The following is a 14,270-nucleotide window of genomic DNA, read 5'->3' as shown; positions in this document are numbered from 1 at the left end:
TCAGGTAGAATTTATTTCTTTAAATAATATGTAATAATATAAAACCAAATACTAATAAATAAGTAATAAGTATTAAATGCTAAATAATATTTAAATAAATAAAAAAGTATGTAAACCAGGGCTTCCTTAAAGGCATTTGGTCTGGAGATTCCTTTATAAATTGAAACTGCCAGCCTTCTAATTAAATATGAGTGTGGAGTCTCCTTTTAAAAGCTACTCCTTCAGGTCACCGAGGTGATCCTATATTTGTCCCTATCAGTTCTGTGGTGTACTGTGCAACAGCAAAGGTACCTTAAGTTGAGGGGGAATGACAGCCTTTATTTCAAACAAATCCAAAAGGAATTTAATTGTACAAAAAGCTTTCTACTCAAAATGAAATATGGAATCATTCAGCTGTTAGTCGACCTTGTCAAAAAAAAACCCCTGTTTTCCATTTAGCCAAAAACCAAAATTGTAAACGTTTCACCTCAGATGGTTCTGTTTGGGACTGCTGCATGTGTGGTGACACCTTCTGAAGTGCCCAGGATGGCACACAATGCCTAACATTAAACACAGCTGTAGCAATATTTGCTACGGCTACACAGGGCACTGCGATTTAAAATAGCACAAGACATAGAAGAACACCCTCATACACACACTCCCTCCAGTTGCCCCCCATTTTATGTGTTTGCTGTTCCTGTTACTTCTGAAAAGATGAGCCTGAGCCTTATCAATCTATTTTGAGAACATGAGGGCTCGAGTAATACTGATGGCCAATTACAGGCATCAGTTCTTTCACAAGTGTTCATCTTTGTCAAAAACTTGTGGTTGCTCTTGGTTTTGTGAGACTACTACCCTCAAAGCTGATAAGTCTCTCCATCAGAGTAGTAACTCCATTCTGCATACAGCAGCCTGCTTGAAATCTCTTTCTGGAGCATGTTGGACCAGATTTCTGCCTGGAGTTTGAGATTAAGCATTTTCTCCTTGATACACGTCATAGGATTGTATTTGCCATTTGCACAGTGCAAGTAGCCTCTGCTTGGCTGCTGGAGTCGCCGGGGCTCAGGAGGTGCCTGAGACAGTGAAGTATCCCCAGCACTCTGCCTGCAGCCCACAGACACTGCACAGCCTGCAGGCCTCAAATATAGAAAGGCAGCAGCGCAATCAGTGAGTTGGCTTGTGTTACACTACACAGCAGTATGGCAGAGCCAACTCGCTTGTTAAAGCTGTCATTTTTGTTCCAGTTAGCAGATTTTCAGTTTGAATTAAATACGCTATTTCCTATTTGCATGAGTATTGATGGAAAATCAATTAAACAGTTTGAGAGGCCACACAGTCACTGCCATTTCTGCATGCTATCTCACTCTTAATTACCCTTAAAAATCTTGGCCGCCGAGACTAGGTTCAGCAGCTCTAACAAAGCCAGCCACTTCACAGCACCCCAGCTCTGCTCAGGAGCATGTGTGGGAGCCTGGAATATGACAGGAGCAGCTGGAGACTTTGCCTAGTGCTGATACAAAGGAAGTAAACAGGTCACATTTTCACAGCTCTCCTTTGAGTTGGTTTCATTACCCATCAGTAGTAATTGCAATGAGACCCTGCAGACAAGCATCATGAATTCATGTTTAAAAAAAGAAAGCAACAAACATTATCTACATAAACATTTATATTCCACCAGCACACATCTCTACCACTTTAAGTCTTAGCAGTGGAACTTGAATATAATGATCAAACCCACCAAAGGAAAAGAAAGAAATTAGGTTTTAGTATGGTATTCTTTAACCATTCCTGAGTGCACTGTGATTAAAAGCAGACGGGCTTCCTAGGCTAATGTTTCTGTTTCCTATTACAGTTGGATAGCGTCACATCACTAATTCAGGCTGCCAAAAATTTAATGAATGCCGTGGTGCAGACAGTGAAGATGTCCTATATTGCATCCACAAAGATTATCAAGATCCAGAGTCCTACTGGCCCACGACATCCTGTTGTGATGTGGAGAATGAAGGCTCCAGAGAAGAAGCCGTTAATTAAAAGAGAGAAGCCAGAAGAAATCTATGCGGCTGTCAGAAAAGGTTCTGCGAAGAAGAGAATCCATCCTGTTCAAGTCATGAGTGAATTTAGAGGCAGAGAAATAGTCTAATATCCTGTCATCTTTCATGTTCCTTTCTTGAATTTCTCATGATTTTTCATCTTTTCCTGCACTTATTTAATAATTGTCTATGTTAAGATTTTGCTTTTCTCTACATCTGCAAGATAACGCCTGCTTAAATTATTTGGAAATGCTGTTGGATTACTTAGAAGCACACAGATGAAAACAACCTCACCCCATTCTTCTGCAGTGACAAACTGTCATGTTACACTGGCACGTTTTCCGCTGGGCACTTTGCATGATACACTGTGAGACGTGCTGTATCTGAAAGGATGATGCAATGTGCCAACCTACCCAAAATGCTGCCTTCACTAGGCTTGGATGTTCCTTCACCAGGGAGGAATGTGGCCAATACTAAACTACAGGTATTTTATGACATACAGCTTTTTAAACACTGTGCTGCTGGGCCAGATCCTTTATCAGCATCATTACAATGTGGTCAAATCAGCTGGACTGCTTGATGCTATCTGAGAGCATAGGCCCTCAACTCCTATCTAGAGGGAAGTAGCTCCTCTCATTCAAGGCTTAGCCTTGGAAATGTAAGTTTGCAAATGTTTGATGAAACACAAAAAGAATTACAACATGAATATAAGAATGCAATACAAAAAGCATTGACTGCAACATAGCAGTAATAATAGCTCTTTAAAAGGACTTTTGAAACATTAACCTGTGTTCTGCTTCCTAGTCTATTCTGTAAGCTCTAATAAATCTCCTTTTGCATTTGGAAGTTCAGATAAATCAGACACTGACAATAAACAACTTTTCTAATCACTTCACAAAAGAATAAATATGAAAGAATTTTTTATTCTGAGACCAGCATGAGAAATACACATATCCCTGAATCTTGGGAATGGTGACATTTTTTGCAAAGTAACTGTCGTGATCTAAATTACTTCTCTTATGATGGTGGAGTCCTAAATGCAGGACAGTGCCAGCAAGCAACCTACTAAATGGCTGTGCTATATCTCAAAGCATGTGTTGCAGATCAGTGCAGTCAGGGTTCTGGAAGATACTTAAGAGAAGGAATTTTTTTCTAAATCTATTTGAATCCAAAATCCACCTGGGCAGATATTTTTTTTTTAAGAATCTAACTTATCTTCCCTGTCATGTTACCAAGTTTTCCCAGACTACACTGTCACTCAAGATGTCTTTGCTTGGCAATTAAGTAGATCTTTTGGTATGTTTTTTGTATTTACTGAGATAAAAGAGCTCCCTCAAATGTCAGAACATCATGATGCATTGACTGTCATTAAGAGGTGGCTCCAGACTTTGGGCTGCTGCTCTGTGTCATTTATTACCACATTTTGCACAGCAGTCCATCTACTTAGCACAATGTGGGCAGCAAAAGTTACTATAAACTGTTTTGTTTTTTTTTTTTCCTCTTGGGGAACCACTGTTTCTAAGCTCAGGACAGTGAAGCAGTATAATTTCTAGGCTGTTAAGTTATGAAACCCCATGAAACATATAGTGATGATGAATTAAAAATTGTACAGATCACTATTACACCTTCCCTAACTTTACTATCTATTAAATGAAACAAAGCAGAGATTTGGAAGAAAAATTTTTTTCTAAATGAGTCAAATTTTATCCAGCAAGTTTGCATCAAGATCTTAGTAAACAGGTCTCTTCTAAGTCCTTTTAGAGCTAACAGAGTGGGAAGCAGATTACAGTCAACTGGAGTGGGCACAGGTAATACAGAGCAGGTCATAAAATCTACTTTCAGTAGGCCTGCTGGCAGACTAAGCAGAGGTGAGATAGAGATTTTGCGTGGTATAAAGTTTAGGAGGGTGTATATTCTTATCACACTTTAAAGCCAAAGTCTCCATGGAGCATTTCAGGTTCTGGCCCACCTCCTCAGACTACCTACTCCCCCAGCAAGGTTCAGGCCCAGAAGCCAGCAGGTGAATTGATATAACCTTTTTTTCTGGGGATGTTACTCTCTTATATCTCTGGGTTACATGTTTGGTATAGTCACCTTGATGTCAAATGTTTGTAACTAATATCTTGTTACCACATTATTAATAAAAAGCACATACACCACAGAGAAGACAACCTTCAGTCTTGTGAGATATTTATTTTGTGTGTATCTCCTTATTGGTCTCTAATACCAGTGAACACCCACTTCAAAAGCCTGACAGTTTTGCTTATAGGAATGCCAACCTTCTGGAACAGTCAATGTACTCTATTAGTCTGGTTAAAGTTTTTCTAGCATTAGTATCACTAAAGTACAGTTTATTGTTAATTTAAGTTGCCTTAAGGCTGGTCACTACTCTCTTATCTTGGCCATACCTGACAGCCAGTTATATCTCAACTTTCATTACAATTTCTATTGCAAAAGAATTTATCAGTCAAAAACCAACCCTCTAAATGAACAAGAAAAAATCCACTGCTGGTTTCTGAAAAGAGCCAAAAGAATAATAAGTTAATTATATCTAGACTTCTTTTGGGTTTTTTTGCTAAAGTTCAAATCCAAGCAAAAACATAACAAGGTAAAGTTTATTCCTGGCTAAGGAGGCGGAGGAATAAGAAACAAGTCCTGGGGATGTAAAGAGCCTATTGTATTAGCTCGTTATTTCCCTCAGGAGGTCTGCCAAGCAGGGACCACCACTTCTATGCCACTATTAATAATGCCGTAGGAGGATGTGCTACTCACTAAGTTTTACTCAAAGACAGCTACTCGATTCATCCTGCAATCTACTCACTCCTTCCCAGTCCCAGTTTTCAGAGTATAATTTCTCACTCTGTTGTTTGCCTCAGTGTTTGCAGTGTCCGCAGCATAGCAGCATCTCCCTTGAAAGCTATACTCTTGGCTGCAATTTTGCAAGGCTTTCTTACCTCAGCAGCTCAGGTTCTTCATTACCTTGCCTTGTTCTCTCCAATTACTGTGTTACAGAGCAAAGTATGAAGGACAACTGAAGGAAGTTTTGTTTCAAACAATTCAGTGGAGCACTAAAAATGAGACATCTCTACTTCTAATTGTTGAAGCACTTTAGTACAAGAGGACATATGGATGCTAATTCCATGAATCTCCAAGCTGTTGAATTTTTTCAATAAACAACTTGCTCATGTCACTCTGCTCTCAATGCTACTGTAGTTTCCTTTAATATTTAGTGATGCTAATTTGCAAACAGCGCTTTCTGTCACTGCAGACTCTGCTGAGCATAGTTCACAGTTTGTCCCAGTTACTTCATTACTGGCCTTACTTAGCAAGCTGCTCTTGTCAAGTAATGAAAGGCCTCTCATCTCTTGGGCCTTCAGGAAAAGCTAAAACCGTGTGTCCCTCTACCTCTGCTCACCTCTGTAGCCCTGCTCTTTTGCCCAACAAACAGTGTTCTGAGATAACTAATTGGTGCTGTTTTTTGGAGGGTAAGGTGGGAAACAGATATGGTAACCCCTCTGCACCTAGAACAATGTACATTTTCCCCCAGCTTAAGCCAGTATCACTTGGGTAGCTCTATAGCAGCATCTCAACTGAACAAGATGATTGATGTCATCTTGATGTTGTATCATGCAGGTCTGGTGTTCCAGATGGTTCTAAAAGGTCTGCAGCAATTTTGAAAAAGCATTTTCTGTGGTTTATTTTCTGTCCATGGTTGAAGCATTTAGTGAAAATGTGTATATACAACGAGTTAATGAGCTTTTGAAGGAGATATATGTAAATCTTTACCAATAGTAGACAGCAAAACTCTGTGTGGTCGTACCTGCCTTTCTTTGCTTCCAAGTACTTCTTATCCTTTGTATATTGTGCTTGGTTATACTTTGGGGATTTGCCTGTATATTTGGCTCAGGAAATAAGAAGATAAATAAAACCCTATTCCCTCAGGTTGGATTTAAAACCAAAACAAAACAAATGTCCTACACTGGAAGAGACAGAGAGGCAATATGTGCAGTGGAGGAAAGAAGTCTTGGGCTTGAGTGAGAGGAGAACCAAGGGAGGTAAGCAGATGTGGTATTTTTGGCAGAGGATATGGATTTTGTTGAAACTCCAGAGATAAAAAAGGCTTCATAAAATGGTGCATCATCATCCTGGATTCAGTGAGTGAATGGTGCTTGTTCTCTGCCTCACAGCCTTGCAACTCCCTGAATTGGAACAGCCTTGTAAAGCACAATTCACCTCCCTCATCTTCCCAGTCCCTGCCAGCAGCTCTTGACAGTCACTTGAGGCACAAGGGACTCTCCTCAGCCTTGCTCTGGGTTCCTGCCTCTATTCCTATTCTACAGAATCTCCTTTTGCCTGTAGCACTGGGGTGGCTCTGGTTACACACAACTATTAATAAACCACTTCCTCTTTAATAATCCACTAAAATCACTGGGGTGCTGGAAAGAAAAAGTTAACGTAGCAAATGCAATCATCTGAAATTGTCCAATGGAGTGCAATTTAAGAGCATATTTAGTAGAGTAATTAAATAATAATTAAATATCAAGCAGAAAGATGATGAAAAAACTTAATTTTTTGTTTTCCCTGTGAGATCATTTCTCCTAAGATGGTTACTGGGCTTGGTGTTTTTTTTTTTTTTTCAGAACTACTTGACTTCAGCAAGGCTTTTGACACTGTCTCCCATAACATCCCTCATCAGAAAGCTCAGGCAGTGTGGGTTAGATGAGTGAAGGGTGAGGTGGATCAAGAGCTGGCTGAATGACAGAGCCCAGAGGGTGGTGATCAATGGCACAGAATCGAGTTGGAGGCCTGTGGCCAGTGGATGGGTTCCCCACAGGGATGGGTTTTGGAGCCAGTCTTGTTCAGCATCTTCATCAACGACCTGGATGAGGGGACAGAGTGTACCCTCAGCAAGTTGGCTGATGACATCAAACTGGGAGGACTGGCTGATTCCCCAGAGGCTGTGCTGCCATTCAGCGGGATCTCGACTGGCTTGAGAGTTGGGCAGAGAGGAACCTCGTGAGGTTCAACAAGGACAAGTGTGGAGTCCTGCATCTGGGAAGGAACAACCCCCTCCACCAGTACAGGCTGGAGGTCGAACTGCTGAAGAGCAGCTCTGCAGAGAGTGACCTGGGAGTCCTGATTGACAATAAGGTAAACATGAGCCAGCAATGTGCCCTTGTGGCATCCTGGGATGCATCTTGATGCATCCAATGGCATCCTGGGATGCATCAAGAAGAGTGTGGCCAGCAGGTCAAGGAAGGTGCTTCTCCCCCTCTACTCTACCCTGGTGAGGCCTCATCTGGAGTCCTGTGTCCAGTTCTGGGCTCCTCAGCTCAAGAGGGACAGGGAAGTGCTGGAGAGAGTCCAGCACAGGGCCACCAAGATGATCAGGGTACTGGAACATCTTTCATATGAGGAAAGGTTGCGGGAACTGGGGCTGTTTAGTCTGGAGAAGAGGAGATTGAGGGGAGATCTTATTAACATGTATAAATATCTAAAGGGTGGGTGTCAGGAGGTTGGGACATCCCTTTTTTGTATTGCAGCTAGCAACAGGACAAGGGGTAATGGGATGAAGCTGGACAACAAAAAGTTCCACTTAAATATAAGAAAAAAAACTATTTCACTGTTCAGGTGAGGGAGCCCTGGCACAGGCTGCCCAGAGGGGTTGTGGAGTCTCCTTCCTTGGAGGTCTTCATGACCTACCAGGACATGTTCCTATGCAGCCTGATCTAGGTGAACCTGCAGGTGGCTTGGACTAGATGATCTCTAAAGGTCCCTTCCAACCCCTACCATTCTATGATTCTACTTCTTAAAGTGAAGAGAATACTCTAGCACTGTTAAAATCTGACAGGTTTTGTGTTGTACACTGAAAGTGGTATTGCTGCAATGAAAAATATTACCTTACAATTAAAAAACTACAACTCTGTGGAAACTTTCTCAGGATAAAGAGAAACAAATATATATCCAAAGCAGAAATAGCTAAACAGTTGGTTAAAAGCCAGGAAAATGCTTCGAGCTGCTGTTCTCTAACATCAATAGGAGAAACTTGCTCCTACAGTCCAAGGAATTGAAAGCTGAGGAGCTAATTTTTGACTGCAGCACACAAGTAGGAGTTAAGATGAAAGCCTGCAATGCCTAGATGGATCTATCAATTTTACTTTTAAGGAGCTTTTTACAGAATAGGAAATATTCATATTCTACATCCTGATGGTGTAAATGTCCATGTTTATGCAGGCTGGTGCCTGCAGAGATGCCCTGTCATGCAGGATATTGTTTCCTCTGGGCTCTCAGTCTTCTATCAGCTAATTTAGAGCCATTGAATTTTCTAATCTAGATCTCTTGTTATTTTTCATAGAAGATGTCAAATGATTTAAGAGCAACAGAAAACAGTCATGTAGCTCATTAACTGTGGGGCAGACTGTGACTTTTTGGCACTGCTCTTTCAAGGAGGCAGGGGAGCAGGATGTTAAGGGAGCTGGAGGTAACTGCTCCAGCAAGCCTGCTGGTAGGTGTTTTGTCTGCTTAGTTCCAAGAGCTCCCTTATTAGATGGAAACACCATAGGAAATTGCTCCCATACTTTCAAAATACAGATGTAGCTCTGCCCAACTAGCCTAAAGGGCTGAGGGGATCGGAGAAAGGAGACAACTTTTTTTGGTGTTTTTTCCACACATCTGCTGGAGAAAGACCATCATTCAAAGTAATGATTTCTCCAGGAATGCAGCATTTCCATGGAGTCAAGGCTTTACAAAGATGAAGAAAAAAAACTAGCAAGGATGCTTTCCACTCTTGCTATGAACCCAGTCAGTTTAGTCCCTCTATTGTCTCTGTCCTAAATTGCTCCTAATTGCAGATTATCTAAGTATAAATTTTGCATCATTCACCCAGCTATTATTTTACAGAAAGTGATGCACATACTGGAAATCTTCCTAACAGTAAGTTGCACTGATTAATTATTTTGTAGTACTTCTAATTTTTATTTGAAGTACTAAGGACCTCACCAAGCAAGCTACAAAGCCCAAACCCTTAGTGATTTCTCTCAGAGCTTGGATAGGCAGCAACCAAGAGAAGCAGGCAGCAAACCATTCCTACTGCTACTTGTGTAAATATTTTGTATGCAAAAACATTGTGCTGTTTGTACCATAATCCTTTGCACAATAGTGACTGCTACACTGTCATAACTAAGCCCTCTTGTAGAGGAACTGGAACAGCACCATGGCTGTAATGTTGTATGTATGTATACCTAGTAACACATTAAGACTAAAGCTGTCATGGCAGTCTGCTTGTTTCAGTATCAGCAGCTGAGGTCCTGCACATTTGGGATGGGGCTGTCTTCACGGCTTTTTGTATTTTGCCTTTTAATGTCAGGTGTGGGAATAGGCTTGCTTGGACTAACACCTTTTATTATTGTTCTGTGCAGACTCTGTGTCCTTCAGAGGAGCCACCGCTCATACGATATTCAGGATTTTAATTAGGAGTGGGTCCTCAATGGCTCCATAGAGGTTCCTGGCTTGTCTGCAAGGTTAGCCAAGATAGGAGAAAAGGAACCACTGACTCTCATTGCCACAACTTCTTAGTATTATTTATATGCAGTGATCAAGTGACCCACCTGTTCTATTTCCATCTGATCCACCATTTATTTCCATCTGTTCTATTTTCATACCATTTTGATATCTGTGCCCGCCCTCTCCCTCAGTGTTAGCTTCCTGTCTTCTGTTCCAGACACTGCAACTTTAAACAGACAGTCAGCACACTGGTTTTCAACACCTTCACCCCCATGATCCTGTTTCATTTCATCTTTTTCTCAAGACACTACTACAAAGAACAAGGAGAAATAGTGCACGGCAAGCTCAGCAGCCAAACTAAATCAGTGCAGCCATTGTCAGCTCAGTGGTAAAATATCCCCTTGACAGTAGTTCCTGTAGTCCTTCCTCTGTAGCAGTTCTCAAACTGTTATCCCTCATTCAGCCTGGCTAAGACTGATCAGTCACCTTGAAGTTTGCCTTTGAAAGGGTGGAAAGCATGGCACCAGTAAAAGATATGCTCCCCAAAAGAAAATATGTCTTCCTTGCTCTTTTTTCTTGCTACATTTCAAACAACTTGTCTTTATTTAGGCATGTGGGGCCAACTTTAAAATACCAAAATACTAAACACATGAAGGTTATTAATATAGCAATCCAAAGGGCAAAGAACTTGTTGGTAGGATGAAGTATTGAGTCATGTGTGTGCTGATGGCACAGCCTCAAGCACTCTATTACCATAATGCCTGGGCTGAAGACTCCATTAATTTTCTGCATCACCAACAGCTGAGGACCAAAGCTGACAGCCAAGAATAAGAGTCCAGTGTAAGCACAGATCAGAAAATATGCAGGAAAAGAAGGAATACAAAGAAAACTCATCCCAAGAGCCCTTGCAGTATTTTTTTTCAGAAACATTGTATTTCAGCTTCCAGGCAGTCATACATTCATCTTTTTTCACTACTAAGTGAATTCTGAGGGCCTAAATGTGCTAAAATAAATGTAGTTTGATTTTTCAAGGTATCAAAGAAGAGAAAGTGAGCAGCTTTTCCTATGTTTTTCTTAATTATTCAACATTACATGGAATGCATCCCCCACAACTTATGCATTAATAGATGATCTCATTCTAGGAAGGGATTTCTGTGATTTCATTTTGATTGGCTACTCATCACATAAAAGAGTATGTCTGTTGACAAGAGCATGTTTAGCCATATTTTAAATGTAACAATTAGCAAGAGGTAGTGGTTTGTTTTGTTTTTTTTTTTTAAAGCCTCTTTTCTGGCCAAAACTGAATTCCTAATCCAGAAACTTTATTCCCTGATACTGCAATCTCTTCTTCATTAAACAGAGCTTTGTCTAAAGAAGAATGGTTATCCAACTACATCCAGTTACAAGACCAACACTTTGGCACAGAATTTTAAGGTTACAAGTTTATTTCCAATGCAAGAGGACCAGAAAACTTACTAGAAAACTAAAGACTACAATTTAGTATTTCTTTTGGGAATTAATTAAGCCTTATTATCATTGTTATTTGACTTTTACATAAACAGACCTCAAATAGTCAAAAAGAACATAAAATATGCTACCTAGATAATGGATACAGACTTATTTAAACCAGGCCAAGTTACAGGTAGCATGTAATAGACTTTGTTTGTTATTTTTTGACAGATTTGCATAGTTTGTTGTAATGAAAAATGGAATTACTCATTTCAGATGTAGCATTCCCTATAACATGCAAATGTTGAATGTGTGTGTGAAATCCTCCACTGAAATACTTGTTTGGTTGTTTTTTAAACAGTAATGTAGCCTTTTTTACAGCCACTGAGATGACAGCTACTGGTATTCGGTCAGAATAACAGTAACATACTTTACTTTCCAATACATACTGACATAATGTACCTTATCACGTCCTGTCACAGTGAGCACAAGCAATGGTTCTCACTGAAAAGAACTCTGATGGATCTGCCAGTATTGCAAACAATATAATTAAGCCCATGCTTAAATGATCTGTTCAGCAGACCTGTCTTAAGATTCTAAGTGCCTTGCTGAATTGAAGCCATGCTGCTGGCACATCTAGGTAACAACCGATCTCAGGAATCAGCAAAGTACAGTAAGAGAAGCATCTATTAGCCAAAAGTTGCAGAGGTTATTACAGAAAGTGTAAATGTGAAATAGTATGTAAATATGTAAGTAGTTTCTGACTGACATTTCACTCCTGGCAAACAGCTGCTTTACATATGGACTACATATGTGACAACATTCATATAGAAGTATACACAAATAGAGGAAGAGCACATACACGCACTGCAAGCCACTTGCTCCTAATCTGACTATCTTAATGCTTAGCTGATCTTCACTTGGCCTTGCCAGAAAAATGACCTTTTTTTTCACTCTTTTAAAATATTTTATATACAGTATAATACATATTAGTAATTATTACTATAATACTCTAGGAAAACATTAGTAACATACAATGAATGTAATTATTTTATATACTATAAAATATACAATCAATAAACTGGATTTATATAATTACATAATGTTTCACTATTGATAAAGAAAAGTTACTAGAATTCATAGCTAGTATGTAGGAAGTATGCGAATGTTTAACCTCAGAAAGGTGCAGCATTTCCATATTAAGTCTGAATTTTCTGCTTTTGAAATAATCTGACAGAACTCAGCTGCAGTTTATGGCAAAAGTATAGCAACTGCATCTAGTCAGTAAACTGGAACCTAAAACCCCAGCAGTTAAAAACAGAGCACAGAATAAGTTTCTTTACAAACCTCTGAAGAGTGTGAAAGGGTTATTAGCATTTGGTAAAATATTTTAAAGATTGAAATGATAATTTTTGGTTAATGATGAGCTCTGTTTTCACTGAGCTCGTGTCATGGTGTAACCCTAGCCAGCAACTAAGCACTATGCAGCTGCTCACTCAGTCCTTCTCCTGAAACTGGTGGGATGGGGAGGAGAATCGAGGGGAAAAAAACCAGTAAATCTCATGGGTTGAGACAAGAACAGTGTAATAACTAAAATAAAATAAAAATAATTAAATATAAAAATAATAGCAATGAAAAAAGAAAATAATTGAAACAAAACCCAAAGAAGACAAGTGATATCCAATGCAATTGCTCACTGCCCACAGATCCTCTCCAAATAGTGATCTGCCCCCTCCCAGACAACTACCCTCAATTTCTATATGAGGCTTCATGTCCTATTGTATGGAATGGCCCTTTGGTTTGGGTCAGCTGTCTTGGCCCTGCTCCCTCCCAGCTTCTTGTGCACCTCCTTGCTGAAACATCTTTCACTTAGGATAAACGCTACATAGAAAAAACTAAAACAGCAGTCTCTTACTGACATTTTTTCTCACACTAAATCCAAACACATTTATAGAACATGGAAAAATTCTGGTTTAAACAAAATAGGACTTTTAGTCAGAAGCAGCAAAACTCAAGTTTTTCTCCTCTAAAAACAGGCATTCTTCATCAGATTCCTGAGCCAGTGCATTGCAATCCTTTGGTACATAAACTAGTCTGACAGGGTCTCAAATGAATCATCTCCTGAGATTTACAGTAAAAGAGGGGATAATATGAAGAACCAAAAAAACGCCTTAGCTACCTGTGGCAGTCAGTCACTGCTTACTTCTGTAGCTGTGTCTGAGTTTTACAGACACTGGGTTAAATATTCTGTGATCACCTGAAATCTAGCTCTTCCCAGATGCCCCATGACCGTCAGATTTATATATATATATATATATATATTTAATTCTTTATGGATCTCAATGGGAGCCATTTGACTTCTCTTTTAGGCATGTAAGTAAGGAATGTAATGGATACGCAACACTGCAGGGCAATTGCAAGAAACATCTGGCATAGAAAAAAAAGTACATTGCCTACTACTCTCCATCAAAATGGTAATTGGTTGTAGGCAATCTTTTTGAGATCTCTTGTTCCAAGCAGCCTACTGTGAGCAGACCCAGTTTATTTTATGAAAGGAAAGCCATTCCTCTAACAGACTTGGAGAAATATAAGGTTATACTGGATCTAGCATGTTTAGAAAGATTATTTCATCTGAAAGGAGCTTTCAAACTGTTACTGTTACTGTCCAGAAGCAGCAAAGGCACTGAATGGGTTATGACATGGAGTGGTCACCAGTGGGGTCGGTGTCCCCAACTCTGAGGGCAACAAGCACTCCAAAATAACTTTACATCATCTCTAAGGAAGACAATAATTGAACGTGATATGGATAACTGTGAACGTTTCATTGCAGGAAAGTAAAATAGAGACCCTAACAAGGATACATATCAAATGCACAAAAACAAAGCAAAACCAATATTTATGTATCCTATTTCAAAATCAAGACAATTTTACTTCAGATTTTGCTGGGCTGCTTAAGCAGCAAGCCATCTCTCTGTCATGGTTTAGCAAGGAGCAGCTTTTGCTTGGTAACAGGGGCAGGGGGTTGCAGTAAAGACCCAGTAAAGAGTTTGTGGAATCTCCCCCAGCTCCTGGGTTCAGCCCCACCTCCAGCCCAGCTGGGCCAATCTGGCGCCTCTGCCATCACTATTTAGGGACGGGAATTTGAAGTGCTGGCAGGAGGTGTGAGAGTGATACAAGATGGAGGCGACCACATGGACCCCACAGTCAGGGAAGGAGGAAGGAAGGAGAAGCACCAGACCAGAGACCCCTCTGCAAGCCGTGCTGAGAACACAGCTGTACCCCTGCAACCCATGCAGGGCCATGGTAGGA

General features: G+C 40.2%; 1 protein-coding gene across 1 annotated transcript in view; it reads left to right on the top strand.

The window, feature by feature from the left end:
• The window catches only part of CTNNA3 (catenin alpha 3), a 493,584-nt gene extending 491,465 nt beyond the window's left edge, over positions 1-2,119 (top strand). Inside the window, exon 17 of the mRNA XM_062001246.1 lies at positions 1,832-2,119. Within this exon, the coding sequence (XP_061857230.1) occupies positions 1,832-2,119 (288 nt within the window). The remainder of the gene's footprint in view (positions 1-1,831) is intronic.
• Positions 2,120-14,270: the final 12,151 nt, after the last annotated feature.

This window comes from Colius striatus, chromosome 8 (assembly GCF_028858725.1).
Source record: "Colius striatus isolate bColStr4 chromosome 8, bColStr4.1.hap1, whole genome shotgun sequence".
NCBI classification, from domain to species: Eukaryota; Metazoa; Chordata; class Aves; order Coliiformes; family Coliidae; genus Colius; species Colius striatus.
This window is presented reverse-complemented; position numbering and strand designations above follow the sequence as displayed.